Below are 25,486 nucleotides of genomic sequence, written 5' to 3' on the forward strand. Positions count from 1 at the left end.
TTCAGAATAATCATTGTAATTTATTTTAATTTGTAATTCATTTTTTGGATAATATAATACAATATACAATATAATGTGTTTACGAGAATCATAACACTACTGTAGATTATGTAACACGACATTGAGACAAAAATAAAATTCACTATGGGTATGACGCCCAAACATTGACAATAATAACAGCAATAATAATAAACGAGTATAGGCATAATAGTATATCGTTTGCTTTTTGGAGGCCGACGAAAAAATAAATAGATATGTTTTTCGAAAAAAATGTCTTTGTAAAAAGTAAAAAACGAGGTTAAAAATAGGCACGCAAAAAAAAAAACGCAAGTATAGGAACAAGAAAACATGTGATGCATATCGGGAAAAAAAAAAATAATCAGCAACTAGTTATTGCATTAGAGTATATCGCGAACACTGTAATAATATAATATTATACGTAAGAACGTCAGTCCAAAGAGGAGATGCTGTTGAATATTTCTTCCAACGACATGTAGTCTGATTGTTGGAAATCAATCGTATCCAGCGTGGCCGAAGATCGAGGCGTGGATATTATAGACAGGAGCTCATCGACCACGGACGATTCCATGAATTTATCGTCGGCTAATGGTTCCTTGAATGCGGACTGCATCACGACTGACTGCATCTCGGCGGACTGCAGCTCGGCAGACTGCAGCTGGGCGGACTGCAGCTCGGTGGACTGCAGCTCGGTGGACTGCAGCTCGGCAGACTGTAGCTGGGCGGACTGCTGCTCGGTGGACTGCAGCTCGGCAGACTGCAGCTGGGCGGACTGCTGCTCGGTGGACTGCAGCTCGGCGGACTGCAGCTCGGTGGACTGCAGCTCGGCGGACTGTAGCTCGGTGGACTGCATCACGACTGACTGCATCTCGGCGGACTGCAGCTCGGCAGACTGTAGCTGGGCGGACTGCAGCTCGGTGGACTGCAGCTCGGTGGACTGCAGCTCGGCAGACTGCAGCTCGGCAGACTGCAGCTGGGCGGACTGCTGCTCGGCGGACAGTAGCTCGGCGGACTGCAGCTCGGCGGACAGTAGCTCGGCGGACTGCAGCTCGGTGGACAGTAGCTCGGTGGACTGCAACTCGATGGACTTTAGGTCGACTGTAAACGATGACGTGATCGTCGTGGTGCTCTTGCCGAAAATCTCCGAACAGTCGACGATCAGCGGAAGGACGTCGGCTTGCGGGGCGTCAGATACGCCGATGAACTTGACGTCGGGTTGAGCGTCGGCAGGGGCCGAGTTCACGAAAGCGTTGACCGGCATCGTCGCGAACTCGCACGTCGAGGCCACGTGCGCGTCGTGAGCGGCCTCCGACAGAAACGGTGAGTAGCACGCCCGGCACAGGATGGCTTGGTTCATTTTCACGTGGTCGTCCAGGTGGTATTTGAGTATCGTGGAGTCGCCAAAACGCGCGTCGCACAGCTCGCAAACCGTGCCCGCCGGCAACACGGGCTTGCAATCTCTGAGGTGACCGTTGACGTGTTCGATGAACGTCGCCTTGTCGTCGATCGTCTGGGTGCAGTACGGACACGACTGCTTGACCGGCGTCGTAGGACGTGCAGCGGCGTTTGTCACCGATTTCCGGTACGTGCGGCGCCGGTTATTCGGCCGCGTCTGCGACGTCGCTTCGTCGAAATCGACGAAGGATTTGTTTTCGCGATCGTCAGCGCCGCCACCGCCGCCGACAACGAAATCGTGAGTTTTGACGTGCGACTTGAGCGAAAACTCGGAGCTGAAAAACTTGCCGCACTGGTGGCACAGGTACTTGCACACGTCGCCGACCACGTCGATGTGCGTGCGGGTCTTGTGCAAGTTGAGCGCGCCGATCTTGACGAACTGCCGAGAGCACACGCTGCAGTTGAACATCTCGGCCGGCTTCTCGTCCGCGTCGGCTGTCGCGGCGGATTGACCGTGCGCCGTTTTCCTGTGGTACGTCAGTCTCCACGAAGTCTTGAACTCCATGGCGCAATGTTCGCACACGTGCGTCTGCACGTCGGGCGGGTGTTTCAGTCGCCGGTGCAGGCAAAAGTACGTGTAGTGTAAGCACATCTTGGCGCAGTATTCGCAAGAGAAAAACTGCGGTATTTCGAATCGGTCGGGCTTAACGGACGCGGCGCACGAGGACTCCATGTTTATCCCGTGCGTTAACTTGTGCGTGGTCAGTCTGGAGTAAGTGCTGAACGTGGACGAACACACCACGCAGATGAACGCCTCGTCCCCGTCGACGGCTCCTCCGCCCGCGTGCGCCGCGTCTCTGTGTCGGTTCAAGTGCACCGCGTCCAGGTACGTGGAGTCGCAGTACTCGCACTTGACCACCGACGACAGTCTCACCGCGTAACATCCGTATTTTTCCACCGTCGCCGTCAACAGCGCGTCGTCGTCGAAGTGTTCCTTGCTCGTATGATCGGCGACCGTGGCCGGGTTGGGCGCCACGTAACCGCACCGGGCGCACCCGTAACACGTCTGCTCGGTCGACTCGGCAGCCCGGTGCGTCTTGACGTGCGACCGGAGCCTGGACGCGCGGCTCAGATACTGGCCGCATATGTGACACTGGAACGGTTTGACTTCCATGTGCGAAATCTCGTGCTCGCGGAGCGTGGATTTGTTCAGGAACGATTTGTCGCACGACTTGCACGCAAAGTCCCGGGACCCGTTGTGATATCGGCGGTGGATGTTCAAGCCCATTGACGACTTGAACGTTCGGCCGCACACCTCGCACACTGCCTTGTCGTGCAGCTCGTGCCGGAACCGGATGTGATCGTACAGCTGATACTCGTCTTCGAACTCGGCCAGGCACAAGTCGCAGTGCAGGTGCATGGTGGCCCACTTCGGGTGCTCGTGAAACTGCAAGTGGAACGCGTACCGCATCTTGGACGGGAACGTCTTGCCGCACTCCGTGCACTGAGGTGACTTGATCTTATTGCACGCATGCCGCAGCACGTTTATCTGGCTCTTGAACCCGGCCAGGCACACCCGACACCGGTACACCGTCGGGTGGCTGAACGTCTTCTGTGGACAGTGGACTTCCACCAGGTGATTGACGGCCGTGTCGACGGTCTCGAATCCGGTGACGCCGCACAGCGGACACTCGGCGGCGGTCGTGACGTGGTGCGCTGATCGCACGTGTTCAGCCATGGTCGACTCGTCGCCGAACTTCTCCTTGCACGCGTAACACTCGTAACAGGAAACGGTCAGCGACGCGTGTTGGGTCCCGTGAGACTTGATGTGCGTGGACAGCGGTGGCCGGTACGTCCGTCCACATATGGGACACACGGTCTTATGGTGCTCTAGACAGTGGGCCACCGGATCGCCGTTGAACGTCCGGTCGCACGACTTGCACTTTACAGGGCCAGCGAACGTGTACGTCAGCGACTTCTTCTCGCACCGGTAGTTGAACGCGACGGATCCGGATGGCGTTGCAGACGACGATGGTGGAGATTTGTTCTTGGATCCCTTGGGCCTGCCTTTCCGATTCGCGTCCACCGGTGTAGGTTCTGCGGTACGTCCGACGGACTTTTGTCCTGTGGTGGAGTCCTCAACATTGCCGTGACCCGGAGTCCTGCCGCCGACCACTTCGTATCTTCCGCTGCCTCCCGGTTCGAAGTAAACGATCACTTGATTCGTCAGGTCGAACGACGTCCGGTGACAACGCGACGCCGCGAAGGAGCGACGTTTCCGGGGTTTTCGAAAGCACACCGCTTTCGGTTTTGAAGGTCCAGTGTTTGCCGGCATCAACACTACCGGATGTCCGTTTTCGGTCTGCGTGTACGTTACGCTTGCTCTCTGAAACGATAATGATTCCTACCTATTATAATTGTGCGATTCAAAATATCGGTATTGGTCGATATTCTACAATATATATTTATATAATAATATTACATATCCATACCTCAAGATACGAGACACGAAATTGCTTTTAATATCTACTCACTAACTCATCTGATATCTACCTAATAGTTTATTTCAAAGTTAATTTTTTTAGTTAATTGGCAATTTCATATTTTTTTCATAAATTATCATCTTAAAACCAAGTCGCTTTCTCGCAGACTATGCTTTTTATTAAAAGAGTACCAAAGTTTAATTTATTATTTCTATTATCTATATTTGTTTATGTTAAATAATATATTATTATTAATAAGATTATTTGAGATGTGAACTCATCCCCTCCCCCTATTTCCGACTACCGTACTTCTTACGATCACTATCTAATATTGACATATAGTATATAGATTAGTGTCTCCTTTAAAGCTGTATATATTGTAAGAACATCATACACCTATACGCACTCTTCGATTATTTTTTCTCGCGATTACGCGTTTTCGTTGTGGTCGGCGACAACAATACACAGCATTACGGACGAGTGACAGCATTATGCTGCATTATATATATATATGTGCCTACTATATAATGTAATATAATATACAATTATTAAACGACGGCAGCAGTACTCCGTCGACCTGATTATTATTATATTATTATTATTATTATTATTAGTCGCAACACAATCGCGGTTATTAGATTTGTTGCCCGTCCTTGTGGCTATTACGGCGTTCGCCCGATAGTCGCACAATGTACACTGTACATGATCCTATACACAAGTACTATAGTATTATAGTGTGTATATATGCCTACACAAACGAACCGTACGTATACCCACACGTACATCAAACGAAGAAAAGAACCGAAATCGTGATCGTTGTACTATATAGATACGCATATTACCTATATATATACGATCCCATCGGGTCAAATAATATATATATATATATATATATAACGTGTAATTATATGATATTGAAACGTCTATATAGAATATAATATCGATCGATATTATTATAAAGATCCAAAATCTACAATAACGGACATTTTAGAATAACTATAACACCAATACGTATAGGCGCATGATAATATAGGCAGTTCCTACTCGTATATAATAATAATACATAGTAATTACATTATAATGGTAATTTGCTGGGCCTGGTTATTATTCTGTGACCGATATACCAATAGGGTAATGTCAATAAAGTTTTGAAATTCATTCTATAAAATGGTATTATACTATTATATGTATTATGAAACGCCTCGTCGTCGTATCTACTATAACGTTGGGAATATATTTCAAAATTACGATCCAATAAATTTTAGAGTTTCTTAACTTTATATCGATCGAGTAAATCGTAGTCAAAAGTACAACTAGTATTAGGTCCTATTTAAGTAGTTCTTATAATTATAAAAAAATATTTAAAAATTCAAAACACTGCACATGAAGCACAATTTATCAAATGTTTTCAAAATTCGTCGAAATAATGAAAACTGTTTTGCAGTTGAAAATTTAGAAAATATGCAATTATTATAACTAATGATTGAAAAATTAATATAAAATTCCTCATACGCAATTCATACTGAATCCAAATAATCTAAAGCATACATAAGATTAATTTTCAAAATTCAAATTTGGGAAGATATTACATATTTTAACTATATGATTAACAATTTTTTTTATAGTAAAACAAATCACTATAAAAAAAATATAAAAAAAAATTAATTAAGTATACTTAGTGATATTATAAGCCGCCTCTGCTCAGAATTGTTTTTTTGAATTCATTGATAAGTCATTAAATTCAAATTGAATACATCCACAACGGTGACCCATAATTGACATTTACTGTACAACTGAACGGTGTTTTTTTTTTTTAGTTCGACTCTTATTCTTTTACACATTAATAGTTTTAAAAATAATTCAAAACAGTTTATTATCTTTCTATGTACAGATACCTTTTTTAATTAGTAAAAACAACGTTATAATGTACTATTTTACTTGAACTTTTCAATATGGTTTGCGTAATTCGTTATACTAAAAGACATGATTTTATTTGAAATAAAAAAATAAATAAAGAATATTAGCTAAAATATACTATTAAACATTTATCTACGTTGGATGTAGAGGTCTCTATTTCACTTGTAGTTAACTGCTGTACGGGAAATTATAATTAATGTACGCAATCTTGTGAATATAAAATCTACGAATATATTTTACATAAATTCGTGAATTTAATATCACATAAATCTGTCAATTTATTTTACTTACATTTTTTTATTTTATTATTATACGCGTTTATTATTACGCGTGGAATTTTATTTTCAATGCGTTCAGTATATTCCAATGGTTTTTAGAATCTACACAAGATGATCGATAATCAGTTATTTATTTAGAACCCGAAGTATTTGCTTCAGTATTTATCTTTTTACTCGTACTTATGAAATATTTATTTTAGTAGGTTCAGATATTTTTAGTTTTTTCGCTATTTATTAATATATTTTTTATTTTAGCATTTTATTATAATTTAATGTTTTAAACACGTAATGTGAAATAAATATCTGTGATTTCCCAATTAATTACATATGCATTTTTTAGAAATTCATAAATTCACGGAATTTTAAATTTAAATACACATGAAAAAACATGACATGATTACGTGACTTGAGATTCATGTTAAAATCCGATAAATCTAGTTGGAACTTTGAAAAAAAAAATGACAATTTCGGTACTTGATAAATTATTTCTCATAATATTATTTACGTTAGCAATTATATAATATATCGTTATATATAGGGTAATAGGTTAGAACCTATAAAATACCTACGTTCTACCTACAACCTACATGGCATACAAATTATACTGTAAACTAATTTAATTTTCAAATGCACTAATGGATATTGTAGACTTTAATGCGTTCTTAAATAATTGACATTTGACTGTAACTCACCTAAAATCAAATAGTTTCCTCCTCGTTATTGATAACTGTATCTGATCTTGTGTATTTTTATTATTTAATATTAAAATTTACATTTAATGCGGAATTTCAAACATTTAGGTATGTTTGATTTTTTTCCTAACTCTTCACATAATATTGTATTCATCGATGTGTAAATCACATGACGTACTCTATAAATTTTTAAATTGATGAAAGTAATACAACACGTCATATAAGTATACAACTATATTGTATTATGTTATAATCATATGAAATATTGTAAGTAAATATGAAATAATTGTAAAAATGTGAATTCGCTAGTAAACGTATGCAAATCAAAAATATGTATCAAATTAAAATGTCTTAAAATGTTTTAATTATTTCGGATTCACCTACTGTGAACCGTTTTTAACGACCGATTGCCAATAATATCGCATTATGATAATGCGTTTTGTCGGTCAAGAGCGAAACGTGTATCTATTTTTTTTTTTTTTTGCTCCAAGGTTAATATTTTTCGCGTGTTATCGTGTTAGTTTCAGCCATCAAGTCACGTAATAGTGTTATGATTTTTCATTATTATTATTATTATACAGTATATATAGGTAGATACATCGATGAGCATTGGAACGGGTTGACAGATAATGATCGTCTGTTGATAAAATAAATATGATTTATCCGGACCCGGTACGCGACAATTTTTTAAAATCAAAAATCCTTCGTAGCTCGATCACAGTTATCAATATTAAAGACTCGGAATCGGAATTTTGGACATATTTATCCGTGTCTACGCGTATGGCAAAAAAACGTGTATGTATAGTATGAGAACATAAATACTATATAATATACAGAGGGGCTGACGTGATACAGGTATAAAAAAATGTTAAACAATAAAACCGCGATATAGCAACAAGTATACGTAACACAATGTGAATTCGTAAGGAGCGATTGTGTGTTTCGTTTTATTAGCCCGTGAGAATACGTATTACAAATGTACATTTTTAATGAATTTGAACCATTTAAATAAAATTCGCTATAATAAACGATATGACTTCTGTAGAAATATTAAATTATTTAGTCGTAATATAAATTTTACAAACAATCTGCAATTTACCGATCGCGTAAATAGTTCGCAAATCATTTTGTAACAATTTTCTATTGTACGCTTTGAGTTTGTTATCAATAAAATTGTTGTTAGTAATTTGATACAAATATGTGTATTGAATTTCGCATTGTAAATTATAGCCTACGCGTATACGCTGCACTTGCATGTATTATACGCCAAAAGGAAGAAAATATAAATTGAATAGAATGGTTCATTTAATTAGACTAACTCGAAATTAACACGAGTAAACAGATTGAAGATTAGGAGAAAGTTAAAAAAAAAAAAAACAAGAAAATTACTCTTTTACCGAACTCGATAATTTTGCATATTAATTATCCGTGTGTATAACTTAAGTATTGTATGGATCTTTATCTACAACTAAAAATAAAACTGATAACAATTTTTATTAATGTAAGATTATGATAAATAATAATCAACGATTTATGATAATATATGATAGCATGACATAATAATAAAGTATATCAATAGGTACATTAAATAAGTAACATTGTAATTATTGAAAATTCTAAATTTATAAGTCAAAATCAATATTATTAATAATAATATAAAATATGTATGTAAACCAACAGTGTTGGTGTGTTATAAATTTGGTTGTCATAAATAAATGTGCAAATAAAGTCGTAAACTAATAAGTTAATGTATATAGTTCAATTTTTTATATAGAATTTAATAATATTCAACTGAACTAATAATGTAGCAGCACGTGCAATTTATAATAAAAAAGTATTATATTACCATACATTATTTAAACAACAATACAATCTTAATGGATATGAATGTCTAGTAATAATAAACGATAAATCTTGGTTTATGAAAAAATATATTTTTAATAATGTTTGTTATAATGAAAACATTAAAAACGGAAAAAAGTAACAATATTGTTTTTAAGCCTATAACACGAAAAATAACAAATGCGCTTACAAATTTATTACGGAGAAAAAAAAATGAACATATTATTGAATGATATAAATTTAATTATCAATGAAAAGATGAAAGTTTTTAAGTTTTTACTATAATTTTTTTTTTCAAATCATTAATTTATGAAGTGTTATTACTACAGGGATTTCGTGTAACAAGAAATATTTCACTTTGTAATCATTACTGTATATTCTATACGTCTATTAAAAAATCATAATTCAAACAATATGCTGCAGTTTCCTCTTCAAAGTAATATGCATAAATATAAGCTATATAAGTTTACAAATACAAGTAGTTTTATCTCTGAGATTCCTAAGAAATTTTAAATTTTGATTTATTTTAATAATTTCTTGAAATATATACTGAAATCTTCATAGAACTAGAAGTAACAAACCACAATATTAAACAACTATGTAGTACAACTTAACGGAAAAAATTAATAGAGTGTTAACTGTAACGATTGTGTATGGTTGCATTAAGTGAATTATTAAAAGTACATAAAATACAAATTGCATCTAAGAAATATGGCATAGAATTTGAATAAATATGTGTATTCAGATTTATCGAATATTATCATGAATTCTACAATTATAACAGATAAAATTATTAATATTGATATCATTGTCGTCCTAAACAATGTTGACCATAATTACGTACATCAGACAAATCGATATCGACTAATATTTATTTTATTAACCGCGGATAGCGATCTGCGGATTATTATCGTTCGACTTCCAACTGTATATCAAGTTAGGCTGTGCACCTTTATGAGGGGGGGGGGATCATTATGACAACGACATTGAACCTTACGTCTTGGTTTTTCGCTTTCTGCCGCACGTTGCGGGCGTGAAGGTGAAAGTGGTGGTGGTGGCGGTCGCCGATCTGCCACCGAGGAACTTAACGGGTTTTTAGCGGTTTAGTCGTAAACAAATAGTGGTGGGCTGTTTGCCAAAAAAAAAAAAAAAATATACAAATTAATAACAATTATACAAATCAATTATAACACTAAATATTTTACGAGCGGACTAACGTTCGCGTTTTATTCTCTTGTTAATCGTTTATTTTTTTTTGGTTTTAAGTCGTATGCGTTTATAAAATGCGATTATCCGAAACAGCTAGGTAAACATCGTTGTGGCCGTCCGGGGGAAAATTCGGGCGTTCGGTTTTTATTTCTATTTAATCTTACGCGAGTTTTTCCCCGAATCATGTTAAAACCAGTCGACATAATATACACTCTGCTGGCCATCCTACAGCAAATGGTACATTCGCAAGGTGAGTTTGTTTTTGAATAAATACAAATTAAATGCTAAATCCGCTAAGTCTCTCAGAAACGTTTTGCCGTTGAAGCAGTAAAATATACTATTTCATAAGTCTTTTGTCTGTCCTAAACTCTTGGAAAATTTACAATTAGCTTGTATACGACACACATATTATATATGTGTGTTTTTCACAGGCGACTTATGTATATATCTTTCAGGACTCGTTATAATCTATTTGCACACGTCTTGAGAAACTTTCGCTAATTATTTTATATATATTTCACACGGTCAAAGTAAATTACTGTTTCCCGTTTATAAATCTTTATAAGTGTATACATAAGCTTGAAGTACGTGTAATTTTTTATATGTGTTGACCACGTGGGTTTAGATAGGTACCTACGAGTTCAACGATATACCATAGTTATACAAGTGAAAAAAAAAATGAAAAAAAATCGCGGCCAATGTGGACAAAAATATATCATAAAAAAGAACTATGATTTATAGGATTTACATATCCATCATCAGGAATTCACACAGTGTAAACATTGAGTTTATTGAACAATTTTCTTGGAACAACTTGGAACGATTTACCCTGTCATTTGATAAATGCATTAGGTAATGATAAATGTCATGTTATTATAATGTCATAACAATACACCTCATGGTGTAATTTGACTGTATGAGCATTGAACAAACAAAAGGGTGGATGAAAATTATGTTATTGACAATATAACTACCTATTCGAGAGGTTAGATTTATGCCATGTATACACGATTACACAGCACATGTTAAATTTAAAATATTTTAAAACATCGAAATATAAACTTTAAATGCGAATAATATTCAGCATGAATAATATTGAATATGACGAGTTTATTTACAAACTGAATTATTCGTTACATTAATATTGTCGTTTTCGAAACATTATAAGACATAGAATATAAGTGATAGATCTAATTATTACGATTTAGTTCGGAGAGAAAATTATAATATTTGAAGTCATTATTGGCGATTCTTCATCTGTAATTGTGTTCACAGGTCGTTGCGTCGGATTAGGATTTCTTTTCAGTTTTGTGTCTATCATTTAAAATCGCCAACCAAAACGACAAAACGCGTACACTTTCGTTCAAATAATAATTATTATGTATACGAGTTGATTCTGTATAAAATGTTGTCATGGCAATGCATTAAATTTTTTCCAACAAAATGTGGTCTACCTAACTATATTACAATTGGTTTTTTGTTTTATGCCGAATAAATTTTTACAAGTCGAAATTGTTCGATGATGGTTGCAGGCGTATTATTCAGCGCGTGCGACATTTTCGCGTCGTGAACTTTATTCGAGAGAAATTGGAAATTCTATCCATACAGCCAATATTGTACTTAAACAATTATTATTTTTAAAACTATCTGAATAAATCTAGAAAATTGAATGTATGTATTATAGACGTATAGTGTTTGTATAGAAATGAACTCATAAAAACAATTTTTCATTTTTATTCTATATAAAGAAAATCGCATTGAACTGAAAGTGGTTGTTCCGGTAGAGACAAATTGGTTTGATTTTATGACGTTCACCTTAAGTCAGACGACTTATACCTATACATTATTATTACTGTGTGTAGGTCCTTTTTATTTATTTAATTTAGTATTGCAGTCGATGAAAGCAATGAGGCACTATGTGGGTTTTATTTTATTGTATTATATATATCTTTCAGTTTATTGTTATTCGTAAAATATTATTTTTATATTTTCTTACACGTAACCGACATAATACAAAACATTTTATGTGCATTACGAGCTTGATAAAACGAAAAAAGGAATTCAAAAGTTGAAGGTGGATTCATCTTTACAACGTAAATATATTGGGTTGAATAATGATTTTGATTTTCAATTTCGAAATCGAAAATCACATGTTTTGTTGTAAGTATTTGTAAAACAAATGCAATTAAACATTTAAACGTATGCTCTACAAAAATTATTTAAATAACTATACAAGCCGATTTTGTAAATTTATAAAAAATGAAATAATTAAGAAACTCATCATTATTTTATTTTAGATACTTAAAATATTTTAAATTTCGGAACGTAAAAGTTAAAATTAAACCAATTTTCACATGATAAAAATATAGGAATAACAATAGGCGCTTATAACTTCCCCTAGAAAATAGGTGATTATATTTAAATTTTAATATTAAAAAAATAACTAAGAGATATCTATAATAAACTTAGAATAGTTACACTCAACTATTCTTGTATCATGTAAGGTCTATATTTTCCTAATGTATACCATATTACCATATCACTTAAATTAATTAAATGATATTTAATTTTTATTGTGCTAAAATATATTTTCGTGGAAAGTATGTTATAATTTTATAAATTAATTAAAAAACACAATATTTTAAACATTTATATTAAACCTTACCTACATAATATTTATTGATATCTATTTTCTATAGAACCGTCAAAATGTATTATCTTAATAATAATAAATTATGATGTATGACATTTTAAGAAATTATAGTTAAAATATTTATGTAATATTGTAATATTTCTAAAACGGAAACTAATTTACAATTCTTTACATTATTTTTTATCAAAAGTTATATAATTTTTAAAAACATTTCATCGGTGTTTTAGTCACTCAAAGTGTATTTCCTGCCTAGAATTGAAGGCCTTAATTCTACATAGATTAGATAGTTTCCGTTTCGGAACATACACAATAGGACCCTATATTATTCATCATTCGGTTCAGTGCAATTTAATTTGCGCTAAAAATAAATAATATAAAACTAATAATCATTACCTATAAAAGTAGAATTTGTATTTATATATTGCAATTAAGGAGATAATGTAAAAAATAACATGCCACAGAAGTCAGAAATGTATTATTTGAATACCAGATTGTCGTCACAAAACAAATATTCGATGTAGGTATTTTGTGTAATCAAAAATAAATGTTGTAAAAATGTTCGTGTACACTTTTATCATTTATGTTTAAAATTATTGTAAAAAAAATACAAGTTATTTGTTTAGTCAAATCAAAAAATAATTATTGGCCATAAACATGACTTGATCATCATAAATGTATAGCTGTACTTCTTACGCAATCATTTCTAATTTATACTCACGTAATAACAGTAAATTGCATCTTTACAAATATTAAATACCAATATATTAAAAAAAAAAAAAAAAAATAATTAATGCTTCTATATTTTTTTCGTACTCTCATATTATTCAAATGATCGTTGTATGAATACAATGTGACAATTTCAGAATTATAATAATGACGAAATTTACGATTTTAAATTAGGTAGTTAGGAATTAAGATTTTTATTGTAATAACTAATCAATAATGTTACAAATATTTTTGTCAAAAATTATTTGTTACATTATAAACTTAATAATTATATGAGAGAAACGCTAGAAAATAGGTTAAGATTATAACTGTGTATAAAATTAAATTAAATATAAGTTTGCTAAAAGTCCATAAGACATTAAACTACACGAATAATGAGTGAAATATTCAAATACTTTAGTTTCTATCCAACAGAAATTTTATTATCACTTCTCTAATACAGTAAACGACTGCAGAGACGACCAACTTTAAAAAATAATATGTGCTTGATAGTATTGTTAACTGATACTGTCAATGATAATTAACTAAACTGGAACTTTTATAGACCAAAGTATGCACATTTCTAAAAATAGGAATGCAGAAATCAAAGACAAAAAAAAATTAAGTAAGTACCTAATATAAAAAATATTTTAAATTTTGATTGAAAAAAATAAAATACCTAAAAATATTTATGTAATTCTTGCAAACTCTGATAGATGATATTGACTGGTGAAGTATCGGAAATTCGGAATCGAAGAAGTTCATATTTTAAAAAGGAAACATTTAAAAATATATAAGATTTCAAAAAATTGTACCAACGTAATATCGAGTTGTAGTATAGGTAGGTACGACTTTATAGAGCCAATAAAAAGAAACTTATAAATTTAATTTTGATAAAAATATTTAAATGAAAAAAGTCAATATAATAACGAAAACAACCAAAATTGAAAGAAAATGGAATTTCTGAATAATTTTATTTGTAGATTTAAAAAATATAGTCAGTGACACCTCAATATTATAGCTTATGCAATAGACTGATAAAATTAATATATTATGTTTAAATTGTGATTAGCGTTTAAAAAATCAAAATTCAATATTCGTAAAGAAACGCAGGTCGACGGTTGTTTTGAAAAAGCTTTACATTTAGGTCAAACGACGTAAAATGTTAATATATTTCATTGTGATTACATAAATTGGTAAATATTGAAGATCTCAAGATATATTTAATAATATATTGTATTTTAATTCACAAGATTTAGAATATTATAACTTTTTAAAATAATCATTATAATTTATAAGCTATTATAATGTATGGTGTATTAACAAATGTAACTGTAATACCTAAAGGCTAAAATTCAAGTAAATTATTTTTTACGTGTCTATTATTATATGGCCTATAATATAGGCTATTAATTGTTTAAACTATTAAAGTACTACACTTATAATATGTGTAAACGAAATAACGAAATTTGAATTTTATAAATAACTAATAAGTAGGTATATCTCTTGCATAAATATTTCGAACGACGACACTAAACTCAAAAACGTACTTCATAATAATATAACCGTATAGGTATCGTCTATTCTGTGATAGAAATTTCCCTAATGAAATTTGTTGTGTGTAAATCTAGTAGACCATTGAGTCGTAGTGTTGTACGACGGACAAATGTATGGCAATTCAGAAGTTAAATATATATTTGTGTCGTAAATCAATAAGCAAGACCAACCGATTAATTCAAATAACGTGTTCAGTCATCAAAACGTAACAATTAAATGACGTACGATGTCTATATAATACGCTTATAATAGATATAAGTTTATTAATTGTTAGTAATTGTAACGAGTGGTCCGTTAGAAACGAGAAAGTAAAATATGCGGTTTGCAATGACATTGAAATAAAAATATATGCCTACCGCAATGGATTTGATTTTCGTCTCGAGCACAGAGCAATTGTGTACTTGTATATTGGGAAATGATACATTTCCCATTTTCAATCATTATACATTAAACAGACGTCACGCAAACCATCATCAGAGTGTATCCGATGAATAATTATTCACTTTTCCTATCACAGCATGATTTGATTATAAGATTGTAGCCAAAAGATTTTAATATTTTAACGAAATTCATTTAACGTAATCGCCTTATTGGAAATCTTGTATAATATAAGACATAACATTATGCTCGTAGTACATGTTAAGTATATATCTATATCGGGTGATCCACCTACTCTTATTCTACGGCATACATTTATTTCGGACTAATTTATTTAGTAAAATTCGTTTTATGTCAGTCGGGTAAACACAATAATACCGTAAATTGTTACTCCTTTGAACTTTTACTAATTATTTTTCAGTTTATAGTTATAAATTATAACTAAGTAATTGATCCCTCATTAAAATAACAAAATACAAAATTAGTGTTTGTACTTACATTTATTAATCTATCTTAATAATGACGAATAAATAAGTGAAAATAATGTAATTTTAAATTAAGTTATACATTTATCAATCCATGTTTTTATAACGTAGTATATACTACGTTTTACACATGATGGATAACTAAAATTATTTTAGACTTAAGTTCACACAACCTACCTAATAAACATATTTAAATTATTTTATCTTTTTTAAATTGTTATTATATAATATAGAATAACATGTTTATATTTTTATAAAAGGCTATTTTCTGAATTTTGTTATTTTTTTAACGAGCATATTATTTACTATTTTATTAAAATCATTTTAAAATTATGAATATGAAATACCAATACTTCATTTTATAATTTGAATTATAAATTCTAGTGAAATTAAAAAAAAATATTTTTGTTAACAAATTATACTATGAGTTCTTATATACATTGGACATTTATACAAATTAAGAGTAAGAACAAGACAAAAAACTATTCGAGTATTGAGTTTTAAGATAAAGAATACAGAAACTAGTTTTTAGATAAATATTTGACTACTAATTAGTATAGGTACTAAATTACTATTCATTTCCACTAAAATCAATTATTCTTTTATGATGTTCTTACTTACTATTAGTAGGTAACTAAAATGATTAGTAAAACTATACTAGAAAAATCAGGGATTTTGTTTTTTACATTTTGATTTTGGTTGACCATATACGTTTTGCTGTCTTATCCTTCCCTTTAAAATCATTAAACGATAATATACTATGTACCTATAAACTCAATAATTTTAAATTTTTAAAGTTTATAATAAAAATAATTGCCATAGTAAGCAAAGTGTTTTAAGAATAATATTATTAGAACCAGTGTAACTTATTGGAATATGAAATAATATACATACAATTTATATTGTAAAATATAAAAAAAATAACATTTTTGGTTCATTTAACGTGCACGATACAAAGGTAGGAAAGAAGAATAAGAATAGTTTTTTTTTTTGTAAAAGATGAATAACCTACGTAAATACGTTTAACGCATTATTATTATTATAACAGCATTATTTATTGTTATCTACACCATATATACTTTTAAGTCGAAAGTTCGTCTTGTTAGTATGATACAAATACATTTATTTTTATAGTATATGTCTATTTGATTTACTGGGAAATAATCATTTATTTAATATAAATGTATAATATGTTATATTATTTTCGACATTTCCATTGTAAGTTTGTTACAAAATGCTAACATACAATCTAAGTAATAGTTGATTGTTCACATTTCATTCACGTACCTACATACAACCGTTGTTAAACGTGTATACTTAAAAAAAAAAAAATCGATATTTATAATTTTAACCATAAAATTTACAGTGTATACAGTGTGATTCGCCAAGCTGGCATATCTCTATTTTTTTTCTATTACCTAACGAATCAATTCAATTATTTTTGGAATTTTTAAATAATATATTTAAAGACAAAATATTTAAACTTTTGAAATTTTTTGTACTACATTAAAAAGTCTCCTGCAGTAATACTAATGAGAATCCGCTTTATTACGATATAAATTTTTAGTCTATGTTTTTAAATCTAATTTTGAAGTACCTAATTCTAAATTCTAACAAAGAGTTTTGCAGTTATTCATTTGTACATACTAAGGATAATAAATCCTTAAATGTTTTTATAAAATAAATGAAATATTGCATACATAGTTAGGTATATTAACTTCATTTTTTTTATATTTTTTAAAATTGTTATAGATTAATATTGTCCTTATAGTACACAAAATTATAATAACTTAAAAATTATACTTTTGAATCATAATTTTGATATGTAAAAATGTTCAGAAAAACTACCCACTAAAAAATGAACACTAGAAAGGGATATCATTTGAAAAATATGAGTTTGTATCTATATAATTGATTTATAATCTCAGAGTACTTAAATAGTACAAAAAAAATCTCATAAATATTTTTAAATATGGTCTTTAATTATATTTAAAATTTTCAAATACTAAATTTGATTAACCACATTATTGAAAATAAGAGGCGGGCGAGCATGCTTGTTAGATCACCTCGGATATAACTGAATGTACGAACAAATTTATGTAAACATAATATATTACGTGTATATTTTTATATATTTCTAACCTATCTGTTACGAGTATATGGTTTATAATAGAATTTTTTCATTCCCTATGATATACTTTATTTATTGCACTTCACGCCAACTTTATATATGTCATTGCATCATTATTGGGAGCGAATCAGATTCTCATAACTGTGTGATTGATCTACACCTACGCATTTATATTTAATATATTATTCTTATACATTATACGCAGATGGAAAAAATGCAATAAAAACAATAACATATATTATCATATTATATAATACATGTGTGCATTTTATATTCATTTAAAAGGTCTCTCACAAGTAGCAATTGCCAATATTCATCCTCGTGATATGAATTTATTTTACTTTGCAATTTGCTATGATATATAGTGAATGCCTACACATAAAATATTATAGCCATTGTAAGTATTCAACGCGGGTCATATTGTTTTTCCGAAATCCTAAAAATGACTTGACACATTTTTTATTTCTCATATATTATTATAGACTATATAATATTATTCGACATTACCTAATTATTATTTACTATTAAATGCTGATCGAGTAAAATTTTTTTACTCATTTTGAACGAAAATATGAGAACCTTTATAGTACATGTTTCCAACATCTTATATAACAGACTATAATATATATCCGTGGAGTTGTGAAAAACCACGATTATATATTATAATCAAATTCAATAATAATTGTATATTTAATTTTGCGGTGACAGGAAATATCAAGACGGGAGAAAGGCATGAGTAAAGGAAATGTCAAAAATTTAAATACTAAATAATAGCATGTTTTTAAGTTAACAATACAAATAGTTAGGTAATCAATTTTTTTTTTATCTTATAGTTAAAGTTTTTCAATGATTTTATGTATACTTTTTAATGTACAAGCTATTATTGTAACATTTTCATTGCATACCTACTATTTATTGATGGTAGATAAATTATAAAATAGATTTACATTTTCAATTGATCATGAGTTTATTTAATTGAAAATAAAATAATTTTTCGATAATTAATTAATAAATAATATTATTTTATAGTAAACTTACCACCATATGTTCAAACTTTTCTTCCTTTTTCTTTTTCTTTGAAATTCTCATTATGAATACAATTTGTTTGAAATAACGAAAATGAAATCAATATAAAATTCAAAATAATTGTTCTTGATATTTACATATTGTAAATAGTTATTAAACCTTGTACCAATGAAAGTAGTTTTTATTTGGTAACTGAAATAAAAAAAAATATATAAATAACAAATCTAAAATCAAAAATCAAAGCTTCGATGAAATCAAAAGCATAATAATTGAATGTACCTGATATCCTTATTGAAGTCACCAAAAATATTGATTTTGACATAGAAGAACGCTCCCAAAGCAATGATCATGTATAATAGAATCTATGGCTATTAAATCGTTTTATTGATATAAGCTGACTACAAACAGTAATAATAAATTCACAACTGATCAATAATAAATTATAATCAAGTATCCAAAAACTAAATAATTAATTCCCGATTAAGGAGGGCATGGGAGTAACGTTATAGATTTTAAGAGACTATCTTTTTATAAAATAGTTTTGTTTTTAAATATTTTTTTTTGTACTACATATTCAAAAATAATTTTTAAAAAAAATAAAAATATTAATGTTACGAAATATTGAATTCCTACTAAAATAAAATTTATATTACAGTATGGTAAAGTTTATAGTAAAAATAGAGTTGTGAAAAATGCAGTTTGAATAATTCAATAACATGGTTTATGATATTACCATATAATAATTGAAGTATATTCAATAATTAATAATATTAATATAGTTGATTGATAATGAGTGTTATTGAAGTATTCGATGAGGTTAAAATATTTTATATTATTGTCAAATCATTAGAATATAATTTTTGTTACTGAAATTATATTTTTGGTGTCAATTTTAATTGTAGAGTTTATTTACATTTTTATTTTTATTTTTATTTAATTTAAATTACTATGAATTTGATTTGAATTCTTGAAATTAATAAAAATTGCTTTCAAATGTTAATAAAGATAGATATAATGAAATTTTAATTGAACCTACATAGGCGATGGATGTGTTTTAACTAAAGCATTATAAATATTTTATTTTATTTTTAAATATAAATATTTCTCGAAGAATATTTTTAAGTTTGTGTGGTTATAAAACCTCGAGGAGTACATTTATTTATAATTATAATTAACGATATTTTTTCGTTTAATTACATAGCCCGTTACTATATAATTAAATTTCTGTTTTCTGGTATCGTTACAGTCCTATACATTAATTTATCAATTAAGCCACTATTCGATTGATACAGCATAATTTAGCGATAAAAATATAAAAATTCTATTATACGAGTACAAGGATTATGTTATCAAAAATCAGTCATTATTTCAAAAACTATCAACATTTTTAAAAAAGATTTCGCATCATTTGAAATAATTATTTACGAAACAAAATTTTTGAAAAAATTTAATTTTTACTATTTTTTATAACTATAATTTTTTAATGTTTTCACTTTTTTGATTGTCGGCTTAAATTTTTAATTTCTTATTTAATGTTTTCTTTATCAGAACAACTTTTGAACTATTCTGATGTGCACAAATCACACTTATTATGAGTATATCTACGTATAATAGTTTATTAGTAAAAAATATTTAAAATTTTAATGACTGATGTAGTGAACAAACATTATCTTATACCACTCTAATAAACTCATCTAAACTTAATATACGTAACTAATCGACTTAACTAGCTACTTTTGAAATTCTATTTTTAAAACGTAAAATCTACTTAGTATAATTGTTCCTATATTATAATGTGGTAGCGGTAGCGACTGATTAGTATATAATATATTGGTATGAGCAACGAGGTATAGATTTGTTGTGTAATCGATTTATGCGTGTATGTAGTAAGGTCACTGATTACCTCCACCATTTTTTTCATTTGTTTATTTATTTATTTGTTTTTTTTTTTTTTTTAACTGATTACCCGACAACTCAACTATTGTGTGAATTGGTTAATTATCGTCTTGGCCACGCGGATTTTCGGCGTACACTTTGCATACAATTATTCATTATTGTAATGGGAAACTGCAGCAGCACATGATATTGTGGACGTAATAATATATTTATCGATTGAAGAGACCTTGTTCTATAAAAATGAAAACTACATAATATATTATTATTATTTATTATATATATATAAAAGAAAATCTTGTTACACCGAACACGCTGCACCGTCTGTGTGACGCAATATGAAAATGTCCAAGTGTATATATATATGTATATGATATAGCAGTCTGCAAATTCCGTTTCCTATGCACCGAAACGGACTCGACTCTATAATATATAATATGGCGAGTGTGACGTATCTGCGTATCTATTTTCGCATGCACCTAGACAGAATTACTGTATAGGTACCTATGTACGATTGTATGGGAGACGGAATACCCTTCAATCGTTTTGTAAATCAAAGCGTACTTCCAAATATTTAACTAAGCGAGGTTAGGTTTGACACGAGTAGCCTTCGTTCAATTATTTAATTTTATATCCGAAAAAGTAATGTTCTTTTAAATTTCTTTATGAGTGGAAGAAATTTAGGAAAATTGATTACAGTAAAAACATCTACGTGATATATGTCTGTATGTATTGTTTGGCCTATAGCCGCTATAGGGAATACGAATACTATATATTATATATACATAGTATAAACTATAAATAAATTCTGCGCAGAAAAGAAATGAAAGACATTGTTATCGTTTACAGGTCAGAATAATATTACTGAATACAAAAAAGTAAAACTGTATTATAAGATTCTATTTGTAAACAATATTCAATTGCAGCAGAGTTGATATATTTTTTCTAAGAAGTTTTAGCATAATGAAAATGACAATAATTTCGATTATTCCGGAAGTGGAAATAGAAATCTGAAATAAGTAATAATTGTTGGATAAGCATAATCTGCAATTATTTGTACCTATTTTAGTCACGTAGTTACTAATATTAAAGGTAGTATTTTTTATTATAGACGGTATGTAAGTATTAATTAAGCGGTAATGTTAATAATAAATAATAATAATAAAAATAAAGAAGAAAATTGTTATTGAATTAAATAAGAATTGGTATGAACTAACCTACCTACAATGAATGAGAGAAGTTATAAGCAGCATGGTTTATAAAGTATAGCCAGTAGATTAATTAATACATTGACAATTAATTTTATATTCAACAACACTTACTGCTAAGTGCCACTTTAACTGTATAGTAATAATTATGGTATGTAAGTATCAGATGATAAATTATATATTTTATACGCTCTACATTTTCCAATTATTCACTTGTGTATGTGGTTTGATAATGCAATTTTTATTAATTTACCTACAGAGTCGTGATTCACTAAGTATGCTTACCCCCATCCATTTTATTCTTTTAATAATAAAATTATTCAAATTTTAATCTTTGGGATTTTTAAAAATATTAAAGACCATAATTTAAATGTCTTGATATTTTTTTATACTACTTAGAAAGATATCCTTATTATTAAGAACCTTAATATATAAAGTTAAGAACTACTAAGTCAAATTTTGATCTTAATGTATCGAAATTTTCAAAAAAAAAACGTTTACAATAGAAAATAGTGACGATTTTCATTTGTAAAACAATAGTTTGTATCTTCACATGAGACACTTTTACTGAAATAGTACAAATTATCTCAAAGATTTGAAAAAATATAGTCTTTAACTATATTTAAAAAATAAAAAATCCAATGACTGATTTTGAACTAAAACAAAATAATGAGTATCATGTTTGGTGAATTATTCTGTATAAAACTGTGTTTATATCGTATTATACGTTAATAAACATAACCACAAGCCACAGCACACATATAATTCAATCATATTATCATGTTGTGTTTGTTTTAAAATCGAATTAAATGCCATTGCTCGTTCACCATCAATACGAACTGATATCACTTTATATATTATAAAATAATAAATAAGGATATTCCGTATCCAAAATTAGAGCTATATATACATAGGTATATATCACATATAGCTAGGTATTTATATTTTAGTCGTGTAATGTAAATTAATAATCCCTAATAATTTATTTGAGATATATATTGTACACCAAACATTATAATATGTCTTCATTGTAGATCAAGTTATAATATTATAGGACGCATACCTACTTATATATAAATGAGATAAATATGCAACGGTCGTATCAAAGGATCGTCTGTCTAATACGTCTGAGAGTCGTCTACGACATATAAATGCAATATACGTCGACTATTATTGTAATCATGTTATTGTGACTATTCACATATTATATACAACGCATATTATTATATCTATTATCGTACTTTACTACCCACGTCCTATACATTAACCCCTTTCAATTTTGTAAAATATAGTTAAATAAAAGTATTTAAAATATATACCTCGAAGTTGTATCACTAGACGCTTCTATATCTATTAAACCACTGCGTCTTGTTATTTTTTACAACGCGTTTGATTATACACTTTTTATATTTTCAATAAAAGAAAAAAGATATTAGAAAATATATAAAACTTTTCTATAAAAACCAAGTGTTTTACGATATTGTGTAACATATAGTATTAAAATAAAAATAAAAAACAAGTATTTTAAAATTAAGATATAAAAATGATGTGACTTTTTTAAAGGTTAGATGTCGTTATACTATGTAGGCATATGATAAAGATACAATAGTTATAGTGTTAAAAGTTAAAACCATCTAGATAATAGTATTATTAATTTCTGCAATACAAGATTTTAGAGTTTTTTGACCGGTGGCCGTCGTTATACCAATGATATACAATATATTTAAATATAATAACACGGAAAAGCAAAACTTGATTTTCTTTTTAATTGGGCCGTAAAAAAATTGTAGTTAGCTCTTTTGTGGGTTTCTGATCTTTCAAATATATCGCGTGTAACGTTGTCGCCCGCATGTGGGGGATTCTCGATAAACACACGCATCATCAATCAATCAATCAAACAGATCTTCAGACGTGCTTTCTTCTCCGTCTTCATCGACAACATTTAACAAATCGTAAAATGCGACTTACAGGAATTTTCCACGTAATAGTATGCACACACTTAGACACATACACGCACACACACTCAAGTACCTACATAAAAGAACACGAATTATCATAGGTTTTCTTTTTTTTTTTGCAGATATTAACACTTTGGCTCGAAAAATATACCACAAAAACGGAACCTCCGTGCCCATAGAAATCTACGTCAGCTACACGAACAATCCATGGGGACCGTCGGCCTTGTTGGAGACCGGCCAATCCGGCGGTAAAGACCAATATAGGTATGAAAAAGCACGATTAAATGGTGTATTTTTAATAATATATTATACTTATTTGTTATGTACAAGATGATCCATTTAACGTAAGACACTGAATATTTATAACACTTTTGGAAAAACAAAATATGTATTTTTATTATTTTTATTGCTATTTACCTATCAATTACATTTTTACTTATTTTTAATGGGAACATAATATTATGAGTTAGATATTTTTATTAAAAGTTGATGAGTGAAGCAGTGAATTAACATGTTGCGTAGTACCTACTACATTCCGCTCATCTCAACTTAAAATACATACTTATAAAATAAACAACTATTTCAAAATTCGATTTAAAATCTATGTTGTCATTATAAAAAAAAAAAACGGAATAATCATCATAATAAGTAGTAAAATTAAGTGCCCCGTGAGGATATCCATTGCGATCGATATTTTCTGAAATAATGGAGATATCATAAAAATAATTTTTTATTTAGTTATATTTTCAAAAAAAATTTTTAGTTTATTTTTCTAAAAATGTCGACGTTTCGATATTTTATTTCATTAAAATTATGATTTTCAATATTTTTTAGTACAGTGAAAGCATTTGCCGGCCACGCGAGCCCGTGGGCCACATGTTTGATATTACTGGCACTAATATATAATTCACAATTTTTCACGAAACTAAAAAAAATACAAAAAAATAATGAAATTAACGAAAATAAAATATCGAAACATCAAAATGTTCAGAAAAATAAACTACAAAATATCTACTTCGATTTTTTTGAAAATAATTAAATAAAACATTTTTTTTTTATTTTTTACCAAAACATTAAATTAAATTAAAATATGAAATACTTTTAATCATTGTTTCTGTGAATCATATATAAAAAAAAAATTACGATGTCTCCATTATTTTAAGGAAATATCGCAATGGTTAAATTCTCACAGGACACCCTTTAAAAATATATTTTATAAAAATGTTTTCAAAATCTTAATTATATTTTGAAATAATGAGTATCTTACGTTAAATGGATCGCTTAGAATAAACTTAAAGTAATTTTTTTTATAAATCATACCAGCGAATCTTTTATCCAAAAATCTACATAATACGCAATTTTTCTTTAAAGACAGTAAACATATAATCATATATGTATACGATACTATAAATATCCGTAGTTTTTCTTCTTTTTTCATTATTCAAATATTATTAGTAACGCATTATTACATAATAATTTGTCTGTTTTATGATAAAAACAATCGTCAATTATCATGTTTAAACTATACCTATGCATTAACTAGACGTAGTATACCTAGTGAAAACTCTATGAAACATATTTTGTGAGTGCTACCTATTTATAATGCTAGACAATCAATCAACACGTAATATATGCAAATGCTGCATGAGAGTCCTTGC

At 30.2% G+C, this 25,486-nt stretch overlaps 2 protein-coding genes across 4 annotated transcripts in view; one reads left to right on the forward strand and one right to left on the reverse strand.

Moving 5' to 3' along the window:
- LOC114132662 (zinc finger protein 91-like) lies at positions 1 to 19,207 on the reverse strand. The gene is made up of 3 exons (XM_027998174.2): positions 19,049 to 19,207; positions 18,782 to 18,961; positions 1 to 3,799 (listed from the first exon to the last, which is right to left on the reverse strand). The coding sequence occupies exons 2-3, from the start codon at positions 18,830 to 18,832 to the stop codon at positions 449 to 451; spliced, it is 3,402 nt and encodes a 1,133-aa protein (XP_027853975.2). The 5' UTR covers positions 18,833 to 18,961; positions 19,049 to 19,207; the 3' UTR covers positions 1 to 448.
- Positions 9,718 to 25,486, forward strand: part of LOC126550052 (basic phospholipase A2 pseudexin A chain) — a 23,735-nt gene continuing 7,966 nt past the window's right edge. For 2 of the 3 annotated variants that reach the window (XM_050200857.1, XM_050200858.1), the window contains exons 1-2: positions 9,718 to 10,084; positions 23,951 to 24,092. In XM_050200857.1, coding sequence (XP_050056814.1) covers positions 10,018 to 10,084; positions 23,951 to 24,092 — 209 coding nt within the window. In that variant the 5' untranslated portion in view covers positions 9,718 to 10,017. The remainder of the gene's footprint in view (positions 10,085 to 23,950; positions 24,093 to 25,486) is intronic. The other variant, XM_050200856.1, reaches the window with a different exon arrangement.

The sequence above is a fragment of the Aphis gossypii genome, chromosome 2 (assembly GCF_020184175.1).
Source record: "Aphis gossypii isolate Hap1 chromosome 2, ASM2018417v2, whole genome shotgun sequence".
NCBI lineage: Eukaryota > Metazoa > Arthropoda > Insecta > Hemiptera > Aphididae > Aphis > Aphis gossypii.

Excerpts from the sequence above, each read along its gene's own strand:
- LOC114132662 (XM_027998174.2), bottom strand. The coding sequence starts at position 18,832 with ATGAGAATTTCAAAGAAAAAGAAAAAGGAAGAAAAGTTTGAACATATG. Across the intron at positions 3,800-18,781 it reads AAAAGTTTGAACATATGGTG|AGAGCAAGCGTAACGTACAC; the intron begins GTAAGTTTACTA and ends TTATCGTTTCAG.